The following is a 24,669-nucleotide window of genomic DNA, read 5'->3' on the forward strand; positions in this document are numbered from 1 at the left end:
AAAAACTTTTAAATAAAATAATTAATATTTTAAAAAGAGAAATAAATTTCTTTTTTTTGTTTCTTCATATTTTCTTTTTTGTTAATTTTGTGTAAGCCTGTTTATTACTGTAATAATAAATAAACAAAAAAAAAAAAAAAAAAAATTGAAACATACACAACATGTACCTATACATATGGGGTAAAATTTCTAAAGTGATACAAGTACATTAACTTTATTTGTTTATAAAATATTTCATTTTTTATTAACATTAATTAATATCTCCAAAACAAAACAAAAAAATGACATTTATTTTAACATTTTTTTCGATTAAAGAAAGAATTTGTTTGAACCAAATAAATTATTGATTGATTCAACCAAAAATTGATTATTTCAAACAAATTTTTTTTCTGAGTATTTAATTTAAGTCACATAAAGACTTTTTTCTTTTTTAAACCAGTGTTAGAACAAATTAGGGAGAGAGGGGTCAAATTTGACAAATATGTCCCAAATATAAAATCGTTTTCCATTAAAAAAAAAAAAAAAAAAATCATTGCTCAAATGAAAATGATTTTCATTTTGTAAAGAAATATTATACTCAATGGCAGTAGAAACGAATACAGCGAGCGCGACGTTATAAAAATTACAGACATTTTCAACTGCGAGTGATACCATCAATCCACAAACCGCGGAATAAAAGAAAAGCGGAATGAGTCCCGCTGTGAATCGTCCGCTGATTCACGACATGCATTGCACTCGCACCTAGAGCCCCTTTTTTTCTACAAGCGCAAGAGTTTATTATTTTTTTTTTCTTTTTTTTTTGATCTCACAGCAGCAGCAGCAGTAGCACCCCGTTCTCTTTCTCTCCTTTTTCCTTTGCCTTTCTTCCGGAACAAGAGAAAAGAGAGATTGAAATTGCGGATTAGACCGTCTCGCACAGGAAAAGAGAGTGTACAGATGTATAATCGCGCAAGCAATGGTTGCTACCCTCGAAAAACAGGAAATCCAAAGGTTATAGCACTGCACATGAATGTATGCAGATTCATTGCAGAACTTTCACGTTTCCGATGTTAAAGATATAATCCTGGTTCTTTCTCTTTTTGGGGGAGATCATTTTACAAGTTTTTGACTACACTGAGAAAAATAATAATGTAATGGTAATAAAATAATTTGGTAGAGCACTTTTAGTCAAGATTACAAAAATTTAGTTGACATAAAAGTAACGAAAGAAGCAATCAATCGAGAAATTTAGTTGGCTGTACCAAAAATTTCGTTCAAGCTTTTGCGTTTGTTAACTGAATAATTTGGTTCTCCAAACCAAACCGTCTGAATGCTCAATTGCGCATGCGCTGTTCTCGTAAATATGGCTTATTTCTCTGTTTACGGATGTCACACGTTAACCATGCTTCGCTCTTCGTGTCGTCCAGTTTTATTCAAGTGTTTTCGGGATTTTTATGTGTTTCAGAAATTGGGTAAAAAAGTGTGTGTAGTGATGCATATCGAACAATATGATCAAGAAATGGATAAATGTGGGAAATATGTTCGTTCTTCATGTGAAAATCGGACCATCTCATTAGAAAATATTTCAAAATATTAATTTTCTTGATTGAAGTGATAGTTCTATCATTTAATTTACTGAGTGAAAAAATTTTATATAGGAAAATGGTCGGTATTAATTACAAAAACCGTAAGAACTCTTGATCTCTAATGTTTTCAACTGTCAAATGTCACTGTGTTTTGGTGAAAAGAAAATATGCAAATAAAATCTCGAGCACGTCAATTATGATCACGAGAATTACAACAAAAAATTCTTTATTCTCATATTTTATAACATGGCTGTCGAGAGAATAAAGCTTGTTAAAAGAACGGAAGTTTTTCTCCAGCCTGTATACTTTATGAAAATAATTTACACTCACATTGTCACTAGGATTCTTAGTGTAGTGGTCAGCGTTCTTGATTTGCGTTGCGTAGTCTGAGGGTTCGATCCCCAGCAGTGTTAGGTTTTTCCGCAATAGAAATTAATTTAAGTAGACATAGGGTGGTAGGTAATATAAAGCGAAAAGAATAAAAGAGGATAACAAAAGTGATAAAATTAAGTGAAAAATAAAAAATATAAGTGTGAGCCAAAAAATAATTTGGTTGAGAAAAGAAAAAAATTTTTTTCATTTAACTAAATTTTTTGTTTGATTAAAAACAATAAGTTAGTTGTGCAAAACAAAAAATTTGGTAGACCGAACAAAATGATTCAACGAAAAAATTTGGTAGCCCGAACCAAACGGATTAGTTGCACATATATCAAATAAAAAATTTGGTTTGGAGAACCAAACTTCAGTAGATGATACCAAACAGTTTCCTCAGTGTACCTATATATATATATATTAGTCCTTATTTTCAAAATTTTCATCATTCTCGGATAAAATTTAATTTGCAAAAAAAATACGTAAACTGAACAAAATGTTGAGCAATCAAAATTTGGTTGGGCAAACAAAAAAAAATGTTGTTAGTATTTAAGCAATCAAACTATTTCTTTGAATCAATCAAAAAATTTGGATGAATGTTTTTTGTTAACATAACAATTTGGTTGTCGTAACCAAATTTTGGTTACGACAACATACGATCATTTGGTTTTTTAGACCAAACTATTTTTTTGTTTTAACCAAATTATTTTCTTGTTAAAACAAAATTTTGGTTGGAATTTAAAAATGTTGAACCAAATAATTTTGTTGGCCTAACCAAATGTTTAGTTGAGATAACTCTACGAATTGTTTTAGCCAACCAAAATTTCGTTACAAGAACCAAAATTGACTAATTCAACAATTTTGTTGCAAACACGCAAAATCTTTTTTTTTTATGTGTATTTTTTCACTTTTAATTTAAATAAATATTTAATGGTGAATCAAAGCCCATGAATTTTTACATACTGTCTACCGGGGCTATTATACTCAAAAAAAATACTACATTTTTTTAATCACAATCAGTGTTTTACCAAAAATCATAATTTAAATAAACAAAAGTTTTTACTCTCGTGTTATGTTGTGAACTTCCGTCTGAAGGTATCCTGTAAGTTAGACGGCAAGAAAATTTTTTTTTATCAGAGTTATTGAAACTTGAAGTAGTGAGCATAATAGCCCCGCGGTTTGGGGCTATTATACTCATTGTCAGCAAAGTTTTTTTATTTATAAAACTAGAGGGGCTACGCCCCCCTGCGCGCTTCGCGCGCCAACCCCCCTATTTAATCATTTTTTTTTAATTTTCCATTGATCTCATTTTTCCAAATGAACCACCTATTTCAAAGAATTATTATTACAAATTCATTGAAATCTGAAAAAATATTATTAAAATTAAAATTATTAAATTTTAATTAATAAATTAATTAAATTAATAATAAATAAATAATTAAATCAATTAAAATCGACATTAAGAAATTATTTTTAAAAATAATTTCAATGAAATTGCCTAACAACCAATAAATTATTAAAAAGTCTTGAAACGAACATAACCTTTAAATTCAAGTCATTTTTGGCGGAAACTCCACCTTCACTTGCGGCTATATTGAAAGTCTTGAAATTTACATAACCTTAAAATTTATGTCATTTTTGGCAGGAAATACAGAGAGAGATGAGGGAAGGGGGAAGGACTTACTGCTTTATTAGGGTCTTAAAACAAACATAACCTCAAAATTTAGGTCAATTTTTGGCGGAGGAGGGGAAATGAGAGGAGGGAGGGGGGACTTACGGCTATATTCAGAGCCTTGAAACGAACATAACCTCAAAATTTAGGTCATTTCTGGCGGGGGAGGGGAGGGGACTTGCGGCTATATTCAGAGTCTTGAAACGAACATAACCTAAAAATTTAGGTCATTTTTGACGGAGGAGGGGAAATGAGAGGAGGGAGGGTGACTTGCGGCTATATTCAGAGTCTTGAAACGAACATAACCTCAAAATTTAGGTCATTTCTGGCGCGGGAGGGGAGGGGACTTGCGGCTATATTCAGAGCCTTGAAACGAACATAACCTCAAAATTTAGGAGGGGGGACTCCCCCCCTCCTAGGTCAAGAATTCTTGAAACAGCGGCGGCGGCGGAGGCGGCGGCGATATCTTTTTGTAATATAGGAAGATAACCTCAAAATTTTTTTCTACAGCTTTACACGAGAAAAAAAGGAATTGCTTACGGATACCTACTAACTGATGTTTGCTTACGGATCTATCAAAATTAGTAATCACAGCTAAATTTTTTTGCTCTGACAACGAAAATGTTTGCTGTAATAAACAATATCAGTCTTAAATTTTTAAAATTTATTGTCACCATAAACTTTTTTACCCAACAGCGAATTTGTTCGCTGTCCTTACATTAGCTAAGGTAATTTAATGTGACTGCTATAATAGTTAGCTGCTACAGCAAAATTTTTTTATGCGTGTAGCTATATGAAATTTCTTCTGCAGAAAAGTTAGATTACGATAAAAAAAAATAGAAAAACTAAAAAAAAAATTTTATAACAATTTTGAAAGTTAAATATGTAAATTTTACTAAAATCTATATTTATTAAAAAGGTAAAATTTTTTTAAGTTAACCGTTTTTAGGTTAAGTAAGCAAACGCAATATTTCTAACCATCTATTTAAGTTATTTTAGGAGAAAAAGTTAAAAAAATTAACTTGAAAAAAGTACACGCATAGAAAAAATTTGCTGTGGCAGCGAATTATTTGCTGTCACATCAAATTACGTTAGCTAATATAGGGACAGCGAACAAATTTACTTTGGAGTCAAAAAAGTTTGCTGTGACAGTAAATTTTTTAAAAATTAAGACAGATATTGTTTATCATAGCAAATTTTTTTTTGTTGTCAGCAAAAAATTTAGCTGTGGTAACTAATTTTGATAGATCCGATAGCAAACATCAGTTAGCATCTGTAAGCAATGCCTTTTTTTCCGTGTATAAGTATTAATGAAAGTTACTCTTTTGTGGTTATGTTGTATACCCTGTGAAATCTTATAATTTACATATTTCTGTTTTTTTACATAAAGGGATGTCAAAAATGTATAATATAAAAAAGATGCACTGTACACTTATTTACCTTCTACAAAAAAAAAAATTTTCAAAAAATAATTAATTTTAAGAAGTGAGTATATATTACCCAGAGAGTTCTTGTTTTTCCATGTGTCTAAGCATGGACGTTAATGGTTTAATTAAAAACTGGCATTGAGTTTAATAGCCCCTGGATGAGTAAAATAGCCCCAGTTGAGGTATATTTTGTATGGAAAAAAAAACATTTTTTGAATTTGAATTGTATATTATTCTTTGAAAATTTCTGAAGAAAAGTAGAGTAGAAAATGTTCTACCAACGGATATTATTAATAATAATATTTTAACTTTTGAAACGTCAATTAAATTTTTTTTTCTGGAAGTCTGCATTCCTAGGTATGAACATCCTTAGAAACCAGACATCATAAAAGAAATTTTACTGACCACAATGAAATTGAAATTTTGATTAATTCCTACTATTTTTGTTCATATGTACAAAATTGACATTTATGAGGTCTACTCACAACAGCACAGCAACTGTAGATAAATTTTTTTAAAAAAAGTGAGTGGTAGTTTATTAAAAACGTATAGTGCCATAAAATTGGTCGTTGAAAAGATTAATTTCAAAACAAGTACCCTGTAATAAGGTCTTACGTCGTTGGTCAATGTGCATCGTCTTTCTCTATTGGCCGTTTATCACTAAAATCTGAGAAAGTGAACGTATAGCACAATTTCGCCGAATGAAACCAAGTGGGATTCACGAGGACGGTTAACGTGGTCGACCGCGTTGTAAACGTCGCTAGGGAACAGCAATTACATGTCTGCGCGCTCTTTCTACACCGGGTGCACGAACGTAACCAATCCAAATTTTGTGCAGTGTGCGTCTAATTGGTGTGTGATTTCTAAAGTTACTTCCATATATAGTAGAAATATCTTCCTTTTATATATGGAAAAGAAATTAAATGTCTTCAAGTTATCGATTACAAACGTTAATAACTTTTAAGTTATTATTATTATTATTATTATTATTATAGTTATTATTATTATAGACGAACAGGATGGTTTTCTAAAGGCAGATTTCGTGCAGAAATTGAAATGTGGGTCTGATGGGGTACTGACCAGATTTCCCTGTCTGACCTTACCCAGAGAAACTGACTAGTGCCCTACTAGGTGTCCTATATGATGGTCCTGATCAATATTCTACTTAGGGAAAAACTTATCAGGCCTTTGTTAGTTTTCCTTTAAATTTCTATATTTAGTTAACTTCATTCATACAAAAAATCATGATAAATATTATGTTTTAAGTTAATTGAATATAGAAATTTTTCCTTTGGGGCAGTTGTTGAACCAAAATTTTTTCAGTGTAAGAATAATTTTAAAAAATCTTGCACGCATTGGGGATTGAACCCAGGACCCTTGGGACGCGAACCGTGTACACTGACCGTACAGCCACGAATTAACTAACAGATCTTTTACATAACACAATTCAATAATTCATTACAAAAATGGTGCCCAAAGTGGGACCAGGGTTGCAATTCTGTAACTTGACTTCACCTTTTACACGATGTTCACGTCACTTTCACTTCATTTCCACTTCCCTTTTAAACGTTGTTCATTTCACCTTCCCTTCACTTTTACATGATGTTCACTTCACTTTGACTTCACTTTCACTCCATTTTCACTTCACTTTCAGATAATGTTCACTTCACCTCTACTACACTTTCACTTCACTTTAACACGATCTTCACTTCACTATTTCTACCAGGGGAGTAAAAGTGAAGTGAAGATCGTATTAAAGTGAAGTGAAAGTGTAGTAAAGGTGAAGTGAACATTATCTGAAAGTGAAGGTGAAGTGAAAGTGTAGTGACCCAGATAGCACGGAAACTTGCAGCAAACTTACGGCAAGCTTGCCGTGCAATATTGTCAAGCTTGCCGCGCAAGCTTGCTGCAAGCTTGTCTGAGCTAGCGAAATGTCCCACCCAGGGCAAGCTTGCCGTGAAATCTGGCTGTAAGGTTTCCAAGAAAGGTTGCTGCAATTTTGCCATGAAAGATTGCTACAAGATTGCTGCAAGCATACTAAGAATGATTGCGGCAAGCTTGCCGTGAAAGATTGATGTAAGCTTGCTACGTAAGGTTGCAGGAGAATTTCAATAAGCTTCTGGAAAGTTTACTGCAAGCATGCTGCAATTTTTAAAAAATACATTTTAAATTTTAAAAAAATTTATTTGTTTTCTAAATTTGAAAATCCTTGTGACGTTTATTATTATTATTAATTATGTCCTGTTTATTTTCATTTGGAAACTTAACGAGAAAATTTTCGAAACAAATTTGAGGGGACTGGGAATTGAACCCGGGTTCGAAAGACACTGACAAAAGACCCTAATCATTCTTAGTATGCTTGCAGCAATCTTTCATGGCAAGATTGCAGCAACCTTTCCTGGAAAGCTTACAGCAAGCTTTCACGACAAGCTTGCCCTGGGTGGGACATTTCGCTAGCTCAAACAAGCTTGCAGCAAGCTTGCGCGGAAGGTTTACAATATTGCACGGTAAGTTTGCCGCAAGCTTGCTACAAGTTTCCTATCTATCTGGGAAAGGTGAAATCACATAAATCTTTTTGAAATAAATGATCAAAATTCTTTCAAAATTCTCTAAAAAAAAAAAATCAAAAACTCGTTATAACCTACATATGTATATGAAAGAAACTCGATTCCTTGATAAAGGAAAATCTATAATTACTCTGCAATTAGAAGCAATTAGAAATACATTACTACACTCGTGTGGTACTGTAGAATTACCTTAATTGACGACAGAGTGTCAGGTCGATTTGTACTGACTCGCAAATGGTGGGGATAAACGTAACTCGTAGGTTTGCTGTATGGGAGGTAGAGAAAAGAGAGAGAGAGAGAGAGAGAGAGAGGGGGGGGGGCATGATATCACACAGCACAGATGTATTTGAAACATCGCCGCTGGTTGCCTCAAATTTATATGCGATCTCGCACTCCCACACCACTTCAATAATATCCCTACAAATCCAGCGTGTTTCTGTGTGTCCCGCACTGTATACCCTTCCCCCTTCTATTTCCCTTTTCACCCCACCAGTGAATAAACCATCCCACCCCTCTCTCTCCATGCAAATCGTTCATTTCGCACACTCTAGCGCGTATTTCGTAATCCGCGCTAATTTAATTGCTCGTCGTCATCGATGGTTGTTAGCCGGAATAGAATTGTAGGAAATATCCGTTCCAACGCTTTTGCGTGCCATGCAAACAGATTATGACAGTGTGTATGTGTGTGTCTGTGTGCTCATACGACACAGAGCAATATCGAAATTGATGTCTGTGTGTCAACTACTATCACGTAACGACACTCGCCCTAACCACTTTGACGTAATTAGACATGTGTTGATTTAAAGTGGTTCGAGGTATAGTCATTGTGGTTGTAAAGTATGTTACATCGTCACCGCCCTTTTAATGAGAATCAACCCTTCGCCTCGTCTTTTATTCAAACATGTATCCTTTCATCTGCTAAGCTAAATATATATATATTTCTGATTCTCCTGGTATTATTATTATTATTATTATTATTATTATTATTATTATTATTATTATTACACCTCGCTCTCTCGTAAACGGTTAATAATAGATGATCCTCATTATATTCACATAAAGGAAATGTGACATTTTTATCAAGGTAAATTAATTTGATTTTCTTTTTATAAATGATTTTGAAAAATTATTGTTTTATCAATTTTGTTAAAATTAGTATAATTGTTTATCGTTATTTTATTTTCGATATTAGGGATCGTGCACATAGTACGTCACTCGAACAGGGGGACGGGGGCGGGGGTCTAGAGATTTTGTGACGACCCATAGAAAAAATAGCGCTAATATATGGAACCATGTGTGACATTGGGGAAGGGGGGCAAAAAGAGTAAAAATAGCGTGACGTACTATGTGCACGATCCCTTAATAAAACTTAAATTGGCATCTAGTTATCAGCACCAAGTTATTTATTATATATTTTATATATTTATATTTATCTAATTGAAATATTTGTGGACTTTGAAAAATCTTACCCCAGCCTGGGATCGAACCTCTGTTTTAAAACTGAAGGTCGGGAGCTCTGACCACTGGACTACCCATCCTTGTGAGAGATTTAAACTAACAGTTCTCTTAAGCTATAAGCTGAGAGCGAATCAGATTATTTCATTGTCGCAACCAAATTTTGGTTAGGACAACAAACGATCATTTGGTTTTTTAGACCAAACTGTTTTGTTGTTTTAACCAAATTATTTTGTTGTTGTAACCAAATTTTGGTTGGAATTTAAAAATGTTCAACCAAATAATTTGATTGGCCTAACCAAATTTTCAGATAACTCTACGACTTTGTTTCAGCCAACTAAAATTTGGTTACAAGAACCAAAATGGACTAATCAAACAATTTTGTTGCAAAAACTAAATTTTTTTTCTCAGTGTATAACATAATTTTTTTTCAAAATTAACTTTGGGCTGATAAGTAGGTGCCAGGTTTAGTTTCATTCGATATTATTTATATATTATATTTATATTGACGTGTGGTGTTATAAATTACCCACAAACAACTAAATTGGGGTTATTTTACTCACCAAGGGGCTATTATACTCAGCGCCAGTTTTTAATTAATTAAAAATTTATATTGAAATGTTTGAACTTAACGCTTAGGGTAAATATTTTTTGATAGTTTTATTATAAGAGGCGCTAAATGTTATTAATTTTTTGATAGAACGCAGAAAAAAAATGTATAAAATCGTTTTGTATAAACGGAGAAAAAGAAAAAAATTATCTAACGTCCTGCTAGACATTAACATTTATCAGCTAAATAAAAGAGATGTTCTGTATACATCGCGGATACTTATACCCTAACCGATTGATGTTGTTTATGAGAGAGAAAAACACTGCCATCTGGCGAATAGTTGGAAAATTAGCGTAGCGCGAAATTCAAATTGCATAAATGAAAAACTGTAGTATAAAGAACTAAAATTAAAAAAATTATTTGTGATCATTATATTTGTTTAATACAATAGTATGCATTCTTAAGTAAATACATTTTCAAGTAAATGTTTATACTTACAGTTTTTCCTTCACGCAATTGTAATTTCGCGCTACTTTAACTTTCCAACTATCCGTCAGATGGCAGTGTTTTTCTCTCTCATAAGCAACATCAATCGGTTAGGGTATAAGTATCCGCGATATATAAATTATATATAAATTTGACCTAAAATAAAAATTTGGTTGAGCTAATCAAATATTTTTATTATGCCAACAAAAAACACTCAACCAAATTTTTTGATTGACTCAAATAAATAGACCGTAAAATAAAATCACAACGCAAAAGAAAAAGGTTTAGTTTTATAGAAACTACTAGGTGTTAAAAAAAACTTCACAGTTTGTACATTCTCGGTCTGAGAGACCAGGAAAAGGAAATCCCTACGCATTGCTTGAAAGGTTTTTCTCTTAAAATATACTTCTAGAAGATAAAAAAAGTCACATTTAATGCTTTCTCAGTCTGATAGACCGGGAAAGGAAATTCCTACACTGAGAAAAATATTTCGTCTCAGCAACCAAAGTTTGATTGTGTCAACGAAGTAATTTTGTTGGTATTTAAACAACCAAACTATTTGGTTGAATGTATTTTGTTGCTTTCATAAGATACGAGCTGAGAGCGAACAAATTATACTTTGTTGTCGTAACCAAATTTTTGTTGGAATTTAAAAATATTTAACCAAATCATATTTTGTTGGCTTAACCAAATGTTTGCTTGAGATAATTCTACATTTATTTCAGCCAACAAAATATTATTTGGTTACGGTTTGAGAGACCGCTATAGCAGTTTAAAAAAGGTCAAAATTGTTCTGATTTTCTTAAAACTCATTATCAGGGTTTCTGGGATCGCTGATTACGAATCTGGCATCAGATTTTGAAAATACAAAATGTCCTATCGAATATGATGAAATAATTATTTTTTAAAATAATAGTATTCACTTGAAACTATAATAATAATAATATTTAAATATAAAAACTATGACTCATATAGGTTTTTCAGATTACAGATTACAGATTTCTAATTTAATTCCAAATTTTGTGAAGAGAAATATTATTCTTGTTTTGTGTACTCTATTAGAAATTATCCCCTTTAATATTAATTTACACTTTTTTCTGGATAAGACTCAAGACATTTCTGTTCAACATTTTCAACTGAAACATGTACAAACATGTATATATATATATATATATATATATATATATATATATCTAAAACGTGCATCCTTGCTAATTTAAAAGTGAAACTCGTAAAAATAATTTATTTCATGGCACATTTCCCAGTGTTACGAAAAAAAAATAATTAAAAAATAGAACATAAAAAGACAACATAAGCGTTAGAAAATCTCAACTGTATATTATAGAGGATAATGTGAAGCTTCTCGATAAAAAATATGTCACATTTAAAATTTTTTTCTGCCAAATGAGTAGATCTCTCATTAATCCACTAATTTTATTTAAAAAAAAAAAACAAATTTTTAAATTAAAAACTTATATTAAATACCCGGAAAAAAATTTAGATATCCACGCTCTATTATTTATCAAATATCATCAGTATTAATTGAATCATAAATTTTTTTCACCCTTTAAAAATTTTAAAAGATAGCTATTTTGTTTTTTTGTTGTTGTTCTTTTTGCAACGAAAATTCAAATTTCCCCTCAAAACGGTAAATTCGTGTGTTACACCTGGAAACATACACAATGCTTATCAGATTGTTTCCCCTGGAATGTTTTTGATATCCTGACATGTATATGATTCATCAGTTTTCAATCCTAATTGGAAAATAGTTATCTCTGATAACTTGTTCTTTATTTTCTGCAATCGTTATATACAGTGACAGGAAATTCATTTTTAATCACAAAACTATATAAAATATATGACGCGAATCCATATAGTCAAAGTTCGTACAGTAAAAATCAATTTCACAATTCAGGTCACTGATTTCATTATTTTTTAGCTAAATTATCTTTCTGTACAATCTATTTAGTTTATAGATAAAATCAAGATATTTCCAATAATTTCATATATATTCTAAATAAAATTAATATGAGATAATCCAAATAAGAAATCTATATAATATTATCTAGATAAGATAATTATATGTAGATGATGTTTTTATTTAGAGAAAATTATCTCTTATTGATAATATTTCTATTTAAATAACATTATTTTATACAGATATTATTATCTAGATTATCTTATATATCTATATTATATTATCAAGATTATAATATCTAGATAAAATTGTCTGGAAAACATTTGTAAACAATAGACGGTTGCCAAAATTTCGCTTTAAGAGCTAATCTAAAAATAGATTTATAAAATAACAACGTTGTGATATTTAACTTAGTTAAATTAACTAAGTTCATTAAATAAATGAATAGAAATATAATATAAAAATTATTTATTTTAAAGAATGTAAAATGTTCTTAACAATTTATATAATCAAATAAATCCTTGTTTGAATATTTGGTATGGTTACCTTTAAGATGTTTATATTGAGGAGTCTTCAATTGGCACCTGTTGTATTGACCTCCTAAGATTGGATCTTCTTGGTCGTTAAGATTTTTATTACCGCACGTAACCACTGAGAAATATTATAATTTTGGAAACTGTATCTAACACTTGCTATGACGAACACCGTGTGTATAATTTGGGACTGCCTTCGAAGTGAAAGGTCTCCCTTTATATAGGTATATTTTCCAATGTATTCTTCGCGGCGGTACCAGCTCGCCTCTTTGGGTTAGATTCAAGATCGGTACCTCACAGACGTGAAAAGTGTTTATTGCTTTTCTTCTATGTGTTGGTGACTCCGTATGTTAATTTCCTTATTTTAATAATACAATATGTCAAGAACACTACATCTTAAAGAAATATTATAATTTTTATATATTGATCATTTTAACATTAATTATGATTATTAACATTACCATTTTAAAAACAATTAATTTACTCTCAAATATTCGTTTTATTTATAAATAATTGTTTATCCATAAATAATTGTTTATTTACAAATATTTATTTACAAATATCTGTTTATTTAAAAACAATTATTTATTTACAAATGTATTTAAAAAAAATTAATTTTACATAAATAAAGATAAAAAAATGTTACGGTGACGTGACAGTTGTATAAAATTTAAAAACACAAATTTATATTCATATTTAAATGTTTGCTCTTTTTTATTATTATTAATATTGTTTCGCCTTTTTTTATTGTCATAATTTTATTAGTAATTTCATCCTGTCTTCGTATATTGAATTATTAATATTGTTATTATTATTATTATTATTATTACTTGTCGCTTTATTGTTAATTCAAGATGTAACTTTCGAAAGACATTGCACCCATTAAGTACGAATTATGCTCAGTAGTAGACCTTTCACTTGAAGCGTAAATTGAATTTGTTAGTTGTTTCTGTACTGAAGAAGTGAAGATTTCTTTTTTTCATTTTTTTTTTTTTTTTTAAGAAAACGAATGAGTTCAAGGCACTGTGAATTAATTTTTATTTATAATTTTCTTTTTCTTGTTTCTTGTCTTCGCGCTTGGTTTTGAAAATGAACAAAAGTTTGTTCGACGAATTTATATAATGTCTTTTCTGTTCTTATCCATGGTTGTGATTGTGTGTGGGTTCTCTCTTATCGACAGACATGAATCTCTCGAGGAGCCGGTCATTAATGCAAAAGCGTGATTCTAAAGAGCCCAATTAGTATCGGCGGCTCTTAAACTATTCTGAACATTCATTCAAGTTGCTCAGTACAAATTGGCTGGCCTCTGGAAACAAATTCGATTCAGCTTTCAAACTCTCGCAGTTAAAACATTAAAATTACTCTCAGCACTTATTCTTTTATTTATATACATATATATATAGTTCATTGTAAAATAAAATTTGTTTTTATTATTAACCCAAGTAACAGAGGTAATAATATCATAATTTTGTCAAAAATCGAAATATTTTTCAATTTCTAAACGCAAACTTCCCACAAATTTATTCTACTTTGTAAAAATAATTTTTTTTTATTTTAAATTATAAATTTTAAATAAAATAAATTATTAACGATTTTTTAGTTATAAGAATATAATTAAGAATTGCAAAAAAAACTAGAAAAATTACCGACATAGAAATCTACATTACCGACTAATGGTAAAACATGAAAATACAAAAAATTACCGACACAGAAATCTACATTACCTACTGTCGGTAATTTTTTATATTATCATTTTCCTGTTTCACTACCAGTCGTTAATGTAGATTACTGTGTCGTTAATTTTTTTATATTTTCATTTTCCTGTTTTACCATCAGTCGGTAATGTAGATTTCTATGTCGGTAATTTTTTATATCATCATTTTCCTGCTTTTACCATCAGTCGATAATGTAGATTACTATGCCAATAATTTTTTATATCCCTATGTTTAATATTGAAAAAGTGCCATACGGCATCAAAAAATAGACAAAATTTTCTGTAATTTAAGCCGATATAGAAGTTTTTTTTTATTAAATCCATTGGGGGCAGAGAGGCTGTCTTTTTGACAAAGAATGCCCCACATATAATATTATATTGTTATAAATTATAAATTATCAATGTTTTTTTATTGTGGCGCATGATTATCCCATAAAAATCATTAGTTAGAATTTTTATTTTTAACAATTTTATTAGATATAATTATTTTTTAAAGAAATTTTAGGCACCAATTTTTTATTTGGTAGAATTCATAAAACGCCGAAATTTTATTTGTCCGAAATTGCAAATGGCCGAACAAACAATTGATAAAAAGATTTTGGCGCGATTTTTAAAATCCACCAATCACGATTTTCTTGATAACTTTTGATTGATAAATTTTTAAACATCGCGCCGAAATCTATGTGTCGATTATTTGTTCGGCCACTCGCAATTTCGGACAAATAAAAATTTGTCCTTTTAGTAGGGGAGACCGAGGAGGAAAGTAACAAAAATCAGTTTTTTTATGCTAGCATTAAAAATATTTGTCGGATAAATTTGTCCAATATATTAAATGAAAGCTTGGACATTCACCTTTTAAATAAAATTTGAATTAAACATTTATAATAAATTGACAGTTCACAGTATAATTTTTACGCAAGCTCTTCATCTGTTACTTTCCTCCTCACCCCCGAGGAGGAAAGTAACAAGCTCCTAGGAGGAAAGTAACAGTATAAAATTATGTAAAATTCTTTAGACTAATGACTATTATTAATTAGAAATATTTTTATTAGGAACACATAAAAGTTTAAGTACACTTTATACTTATATGGCACATATTTGGGACATATTTAGCACATATTTCGAACATTTTATGAATTTAGCTCATTTTTTTTCTTAAAGATATTTTATGCTTACCTAGATCACAGGTTTTTCTTAAATAAATCTCTGTTATTCGTAAAATTAAATACGATTTGCTTCAATCATTAGTTAAAACATGGACAATATCGACAACAGGAGAAAAGTAGCGTGTTACTTTCCTCCTCGGTCGATTTTTTCTTGTATGTCAACAAAAAAGTTAAAACTACACAACTGTTAAATTGTTTGTTTAAGCACAACTTAAAGACAGATAATAAGGCTAAAAAATAACGAAAGGCACATTTTGAAAAACAATAAAATTAAAGAAATACGAGAATTTGAAAATTTGAACGAAAACTTCCTTTTGACGTTTTTTCTGCACGTCACACCGGAATCAGACCTAACCTTTCCTGTCAGGCTCGGACACACTATGGAGGAGGAAGGGGGAACAGTGCCGACTAAAAATATGTTTGAACCATGTCTATCCGATAATTTGTTTAAAAGTTATAAGCTTTGTTACTTTCCTCCTCGGTCTCCCCTAATTATGTACAATAAAAATTCGAATACATAAGAATTCTGTTAAGTAAAAATTCGTCTAAAAAATAATGATATCCAATAAAATTCTTCAAAATGAAAATTTAATTAATGATTTTTATATGGGATATTTTAATCATGCGTTCCAATTTCTCACTTAGGTGTAATGATTTTTTTCAAATTTTTTCAATTTAAGAAATTATTTTTAAAAAATATCTGGAATCAATTGAAATCCAATTAGAAGTGAATTTATCGAAAAAATTATTATTATTTTTTTTTTTGAAAAACAATTATGTCCATTTGTCTTAAACGATTAATCACAGGAAAATTCGTTAAAAAAAATAAACGATTAAAATTCCTCGCTTTAACGAAAGTTACATCCGCGAAATACTTTAAGATCCCGGAAAAGTTTCGGAATCACTTCCTGCTTGTGGATCGAAAGTCGTTCGGAAGTCGTTGTCGTTTCTTGAGGCAAAACTTGGAATCGTTGAAACTTTTCAAGGGATGGATAAAAAGAGAGAGAGAGAAGAGTGAGGGGAGTATAGGTTTTCTTTGAAAATTTCAGTACTAAGTCTTGAGAAAAGAAAGAGAAATTGGCTTCAAGTCACAGAAATGAGTGTGTAAAGAGAACTAAACAAGAGGTATATAAAAGAGAGTAAGAATCACAAGAATGGAAAAATAGAAATATAGTCGTTTAATGGTGTTGTGCCTCTATGCAAAAGTTTTTATTAGGTGAAATATAATACAATGACGCAGCTGCACATAACTACATCTCTTTTTCTTTTCTTTTGATTTTTGCCTCGCAGTCGTTTTGTGCCATTTTAGTACAAACAAAATGAAATGGTAGTGTGCCTTCAATTTTCTTCATTTTTTTTTTCTTCTTACAAAACGGAGAACGTACATTTTTTTTTCTCATTTTGATTTATTCAGGAAAGTGGAAAAATTTTTCTTTCTAAAACGAAGGGAATTTGTTTTTTTTACCACCATCCTGAAAAAAAATAATACTATAATTAATATATTGATATTAATATAAAATAGTAAGAAATAACAAAAAATTGTAAATTATAATAATTATTATAAATTATTGTCATTATTATAATCAATAATATATAAAATTATTTTGCATAAGATAAATTATATTTCCAAAAATTTTTATAGAAAAAAATAATTATTATTAAAAAAGTATTTTTAAGTTTAATTATAAATGTTAAAAGACAATCGTTTAAAAGCAAAAATAATAAATTTACAATTTTAGATATAATATTTAATTGAATTTATAATGTATAAATTTGAAAAGTTGAAAATAAAAATATGCTCTTCCTAAAGAGCGGATTATCTAAAGTTACAGTTTTGTAATTGGATTACGGATACCAAATGTCGGATTTAACAGGATTAGAGAAAATTTTCATTTTTTTTTTTTTTTTTTTCATCGAAGCGGTGCAAAATTAATTGCAATGACTTGACACGATCGTAAACCAATTTCCCGGCTGCACGTTCATTACGCTCTATCCGGAAAAATGACAACGTTTTCAATAAATATCTCGCCCTGCGTTTTCGCAGGAATTGAACCCACATGCAAAATGTAAACTTAATTAAAAAATATATATATTACTCTTCATACAGTGATACATAAGAATTATAATTTTTTTTTAATATTAATAATAATAATAATGACAATAATAATAATAATAATAATAATAATAATAATAATAATAATAATAATAATAATAATAATAATAATAATAATAATAATAATATAACTAATTATAACAATTTATAGCCTATAATCTGTTTTACTTTAATTGGTTTTACGAAACCAATAATATTTTTAAAATGGCAAAACTTAAATTATTTATTATAAATATTTTAATGTAATATAGATAAAAATATAAAAAAAATGTATCTAACAATTTAAAAAAATTATACAATATAAAAAATATAATTATTTAGAAAATAATTTAATAATAATTTAATGCGAAAATTAAATATATAAATTATAAAATTATTAATAAAACTATAAGTTGTTTATAAATAAAAGAATTAATTATTAGATTAAAAAAAATATTACTAACCACTGCCACCGCCTCCGGACCATCCACCTCCGGATTTCCATCCACCACCTCCACCTCCGCTGGACCAACCACCGCCTCCGCCAGACCATCCACCACCACCGCCTCCACCTCCTAATTTCCAGGCACTAGGCCATCCACCTCCTCCTCCTCCACCGCCTCCGGACCATCCACCCCCACCTGATTTCCAACCGCCACCACCTCCACTTGGCCATCCACCGCCTCCCCCTCCACTCACTGTGATAACTTTAATAATTTTTCCACCCCCATTGTTCCATCCACCCCCACCTCCACTCCAGCCGCCTCCACCTTTGTTCCATCCACCTCCACCCCCACCTCCACTCCATCCTGATTTCCATCCACTACCACCACCACCGCCACCACCCGACCATCCACTACTTATGTAACCACCTGCAAGAAAAACGAGAAATAAATATATATATATATCTTCTTTTATAGGCATATATTTTTTTTCTGCACAAATATGTCGCTATATAGTTACTTAACGCACTTCACACCTGTCTGTCATTTAACTCCATATAATTGTCTAATGAATTATTGAATTTACTGAAAGTTTTGTGACCCATTATGGAAAGAATTTGTGGTTTTTCTATTTTTTAAATTTAAAATACAATTTTACAATTGTGAAAATTAAAAATCTCATTACAATATATAGTAGAAACTATTACACAAGGAAGCAATTATTTTTAAATTATTATTATTTTATATATATATATATATTTTTTATATTAGTTTTACATATTAATTTTTCAATTGTTTACATATAAAGAAAAGAAAACTCACGTATATTAAGAAAATTTTTTTTAATTTTATACATGAAGTGAAATGCCTAAAGTGTATACCAATAGAAAAAATTGGAACATTGAATTTTTTGAAAAATCATAACTTTGATAAACAATATTTTTAAAAGCAAAATAGTTTATAAAAATTTCTTTCTACTTTAATTACGAATTATGTAAATAATTTTTTTAAATTTTCAACAAAAATAAGAAAGTATTGTATTTTTTCAAAACATGTTTATTACTACAGTAAACATCATAGTGAATTAATTTTAAATTTCTCACTTATCACACTTTTTATTCATTGCTTAACAAAATTTTTCCTTTCACTTTAAAAATAGTTAACATTATTATTTATTATTTATTTAACATTATTTATAATAAAACATTATTTATTTGTTGTTCAAAAAAAAAAATGAAACATGCATTTATTAAAAATTATTAATTATTGAAAATCATAAATGGATTATACATAATATAGTAATTTTCCAAAGAACTCAAAATTTTTCCAAAAAAAATATTAGACTGACTAAACCATACCGTAAAATGAGGTAAAGTCGGCGTTAAGGTAAAAGTCGACGATTGTTACAAATTAATTTTAAAAATTTCTTTTTATCTTTTCTAAGAAAAAAAATCCTTTAATTATGATTACTTTGGTTTGTATGGACGTCAAAAAATATTACTTTGACATTTGTTTCATTCATAATCAGTGGATAATTTTAGTGAAAAAATAGCCCACTTTACCCCATTTTACGGTAAATATTGTAATTTTTACATTCCGTGTTTTAACATTTTATTTTTAATTTTAATTATTTATTGTTATTATTATTATTTAATTGCTTTATTGTATTAAAAAAAATTATTTATTTATAATTTTGAACATAGAAAATTTTTTCTTACTCCTACTTTTTAAAAAAAACTTTGTTTTTAATTTGTTATTTTCTACAAAAATTTTTTTAAAAATTGTTATTTTGTAATATAAACATTTTTTAAGTTTAACCCCTTCATTGTCAGCGACACGTACGTTGTGTCGTGATCATCTTAACACAAAAAAAATGAAAATTTTAGTTGTAAAATAAATTCTTTTATATCATTATTCGCACACTACAGGTATCAATGATGTTTAATTAATTAATAATTAAATAATTATTTATTGTTTTTAACTAATAAACAATTAAAAACAAGTAAAAATCACGAAATAAATTTTTTTTTATTCAGAGACTCCAAAAACCCTCAAAACACTAAGTTTTAATTTTTTCTCTATATCAGTAAAGGGGTTAAACAAAATTTTATTTTTATATAATAACTAACGCATTAAAAACAAATGATGTAGAAAATAAAATAAAAATTTCTAATGTTCAAAATAACAAAAAATTTTTTCCAATATATAAATAGAACAAATTAAAGAAAAATTAAAAAATAATTCAAATAAAAAAAGTAAAAAAAAACATTAAATGTAAAAATAACAATATTTATGTTTTGTACAATCGAGCACTTTTTTTTACAAAATTTTACTTATTTTATTTTAGTTTTGATACCGACTAAAGAGCATATTTAAAATAAAATGCATTGATTTTTTATTAAATGCAGAAAAATGTGAACATAACCTTAAAAATTGTTTATTTTCTTAAATTCTTTTAATCAGAAGTAAAAAAAAAGTTAAAATACTTTAAAACTTTCTTTAATAAATAAATAAAATCATTTATTAAAAAAATTCTTATTTCAAAAGACATTTTCATCTTAAATTGAGATTATTTTTTTCCCATTTGTAAATATGAAAAATATATAAAAATTACTTTTAAAAAATGAAAATTTGAAGAGATAATAAACATGTAATTAAAGAGAATAATAATCAATAAAAAAAATATATTTAAAAATAATTGTTTATCAATTTTTATTGTATTGCATATTTTGAGAATATTATATATATATAGATATTAAACACGAAATAGTTTATATCATAGATATAAAATGACAATAGAGTAATAATTACCATACGTAGATGCGGCAATCGCCACTAAAATCGCGAACACGAACACCTAAAACGAGAAATTCACTGATAAACCATATATTTCCGAAAATCCATGATAATATTAAACTCATATTTATATATATAAATATATATATATATACATGAACGTTGAACTTTATTTTTATATCATGTATAACTATAATAAATAATATTACAGTACATAAAAAAATAAATATGTACAAAAATATTTTAACATAGACATTAAATTCACTTCTTTTTTTTTAATAAAAAACAAAACAAATAAGAACCGTGCACAATGTTTACGTACCTTCATGATAAAGTGTTTTGATGCCCCACAACGTGGTCCGATCGTCTTTTATAGCACTGCCTTTCTTCTTACATCCCCGCCTTATTTCTTCTTTCGATATGAACTACACAAATCCAACACTAAACCACCACCATCGTATAACTTCCTTTAAATCTCGCGAGTATATATATATATATATACACAATATTCGATAATTATGAAAAACCTTGTGCTCTACTCCCGCAGACTCCGATTATTATTTTTCATTCTTATACCTTACACGTTGAGCATAAACTTTTAACCTTTATCATATAAATTTTTTTTCTTCACATTTCGAATCATTGATTTTATTAATATCGACATGTGGCAAACATTATTTTAGAATTAAATTTCATTCGCATTGTGATTCAATATTTTTGTAAAAACAAAATAAAGTTACTTTGTTTTCGACTAAAGTTTGTTACCGATTTTTTTTTTTTTTTAAATTGTATAATACTTTGCAACAATAATTTTGATAGCCCAAGTAGCAAGTAATATTAATTTGATATCACAGTAATATTACACGTAATATTGGTATAATATAACATTGTAATATCAACACTGAACAAAATTTTGCCGAGAAATTCAACTACCATTTGATAGTTGACTAGAAAGTAGTTATTTAACTACTTTTTTAGTTAATCTAATCATGTTCATGTAGTTAATGTAACTATTTTTAAGAAGTTAATAAGTAATAGTTGACTTTACGTAAATATGTACACTGTAAAAAGAAAGTACTAAAATAGTACCGAAAAGTACTAAAACAGTACCGATTTTAGGTATTAAAATAGAACCAAATGACAATTTCGTATCTAAAGTCGGTATTAAATTAATACCTTTCTTTTTACAGTGCACGGAAAAAAAGAAAAAGTAATTTTTACTACTTTCATAGTAAAATGGGATCTGTCCGAAGTTTCTGCGCATCTATGGCAACTTTTACTCCAAAAATAGTAAAATTTGCTCCAGAAATAGTAAAATTTACTCCAGAAATAGTAAAAATTATTACAAAAATAGTAAATTTTACTATTTTTTGAGTAAAAGTTGCCAGAGATGCGCAGAAACTTCGGACAGGTCCAATTTTACTATGAAAGTAGTAAAAATTACTTTTTTTTTTTTTCCGTGTGTAGTTAAAGTACAACTACAGGTCGGTAGTAAAATGAACTTTCTTAAGGTAGTAAAAACAAGTGGAATTGTAGTCAACTCAAAATTTGAAGAGTAGTAAATCCAACTACTGTTCACCAGTTATATGAAATGTAGTAAAAGGAATTATTTATAATTTATATAACTGCTTTTTGAGTAGTAAATTTTTTATTAATTTCTATGATTTTATAGGCTTTAATAAGATTCTTGTTGTAGAATTAACAAGTCGTCTGTAATTAAAACTACTACTTTAAGTAGTAGATTTTTACTATTTTAATTAATTCGATAAACTTGAAGAAGATTTTTGATGTAGAATTTACAAATCGTTTCCAGTTAAAACTACTACATTAAGTTGTAGATTTTACTACTCAAAGTGGTACAATAGGTTTTAAGAACATTTTTGTTGTAGAATTAACAAATCCTTTGTGATTAAAACTACTACTTTAAGTAGTAATTTTTTACTATTTTAATTAATTCAATAAACTTGAAAAACGTTTTTGATGTAAAATTTACAAATCGTTTCCAATTAAAAATACTACTTTCAGTAGTAGCTTTTACTACTTAAAGTGGTTCAATAGGCTTTAAGAACATTTATGTCATAGAATTAAAAAATCCTTTACAATTATAACTATCACTTTAAGTAGACACGACACTTTTAAAATAATTATATGTTTTCGTGTCCACACCCGACACTTTTAAAATAATCAAGAGTTTTCGTGTCCGGATAGGACCCACTTTCTCATTGTAAAATATTCTCATGAACAAATTTACTTGTTACGCCATATTGGATCCGCCATTTTTAAATTATGTCTCGTATCCAAACACGAAACGTTATTCAATGAGAAAATGTTTTGTGTCTGGACAAAAAACATTTTATTATTTTAAATGTGTCAGGTCCGAACACGAAAACATTTCTTTATTTCAAAAGTGTCAGATACAAACACGAAACGATATTCGATGAGATAATGTGTCGTGTCCTAACACGAAACGATAATCAATGTAGAAATGTGTCTTATCAAAACACAACACATTAGTCAATGGGGAAGTGTTTCGTAACCGGACACAACACATTAGTCAATGTGTAAATGAGTTGTGTACAGAACAGAAACGGAAACGACACGAACACGGAAAGAAATTTTCTGTAGAATTTACAGAAACTCCTGCGCCATCTACTGATGTTTCTCCAAATAGAGAAATTTGTAGAATCATTGGCATTCAAATCTGTTAATTCTACAAGTTTGAGCTACAGTTCTTAAAAACTGTTGAGTGACCAAATTATGTATAGTATTTGGGGATAATATATATTTGGTAGAGTATTTCTTATAGGTTATATTCTCCTCCGAATACATTAAATTCGCGGAACATTATTATATAAATTAGTATAACTTCTATGTAAATAAATTCATCCTTCAATAATTTTCTAACAAAAAAAATGAGGAGCAAGTTTTCAAAACTTATGATAAATCCACTTTTTCTTATGTCGAGAAATTGAAACAAACGACTTTTCTCACTTAATCACTACAGTTAATTTTAAAATAAAAAATTTGTAATAATTTATTTCTATAATAATGTTTATATACTTAATGATAGAACGTCCAACGTCCTTCCTGCAGGATGAAAAAGACTCAGGTGAGTCCCTCCGAAATCGCTTTCTAAAATTAACTTGGATTGAGATAAACACAAAAAAATATATATGGTTGGAAAGGTAAAGATACAAGCTTTCAGCGCATGTAAAAATTAAATTTCTAAATTCAAACCCCAAGGCTAGGCAACTTAAAGAAGTTAAATTTTTGTAAAACTGACCTAATGTTTAGTGCTAGATCGTCGACGCCCGGTCCTGCCGGCAGGACTCTTCTCAGTTTATTGATACGATTACCCAGCCCTGATATTTAAATTTAGAAACTTGATATTTACATGATCTGATAGCTTTTTTAATTACCTTTCGAACCATATATATTTTTTTATGTTTATCTGAATCCATATTAATTTTATAATGTTTTTTCGGAAAGACTGTCATCTGAGTCTTTTTCATCCGTCCGCAATTGCGCTGGATACAAATCTTTATACATAGTGTTATAATAATAATACAAACAAAATTCAAGATTAAAAAAATATATATAATGCAGAAAATTTATTTGGTAATTTATGGAAATTTATTTGGCAATTTATGGAAATTTATGAGGTAATTTATGAAATTTTGAGGTAATTTATAATTATAATACAAACAAAAATTCAAGATTCAAAAACTATTGCAGAAAATTTATGTGGTAATTTTTGGAAATTTATGCGGTAATTTATGAAATTTTTGAGGTAATTTATAATTGTAATACAAACAAAATTTAAGATTTAAAAATTATTGCAGGAAATTTATGCGGTAATTTATGAAATTTATACGGTAATTTATGAAATTTATGCGGGAATTTATAATATCTA

General features: G+C 28.7%; 1 protein-coding gene across 1 annotated transcript; it reads left to right on the forward strand.

The window, feature by feature from the left end:
• Positions 1-17,980: 17,980 nt before the first annotated feature.
• Positions 17,981-18,211, forward strand: LOC127288340 (uncharacterized proline-rich protein-like; the record flags this gene model as incomplete). Its single annotated transcript, XM_051315732.1, has 1 exon — positions 17,981-18,211. A coding segment is annotated over one exon (231 nt), but the record flags the coding sequence as incomplete, so codon positions are not given.
• Between the last annotated feature and the right edge of the window lie 6,458 nt (positions 18,212-24,669).

The sequence above is a fragment of the Leptopilina boulardi genome, unplaced genomic scaffold (assembly GCF_019393585.1).
Source record: "Leptopilina boulardi isolate dan_hultmark-lab unplaced genomic scaffold, ZJU_Lbou_2.1 LbouV2_384, whole genome shotgun sequence".
NCBI classification, from domain to species: domain Eukaryota; kingdom Metazoa; phylum Arthropoda; class Insecta; order Hymenoptera; family Figitidae; genus Leptopilina; species Leptopilina boulardi.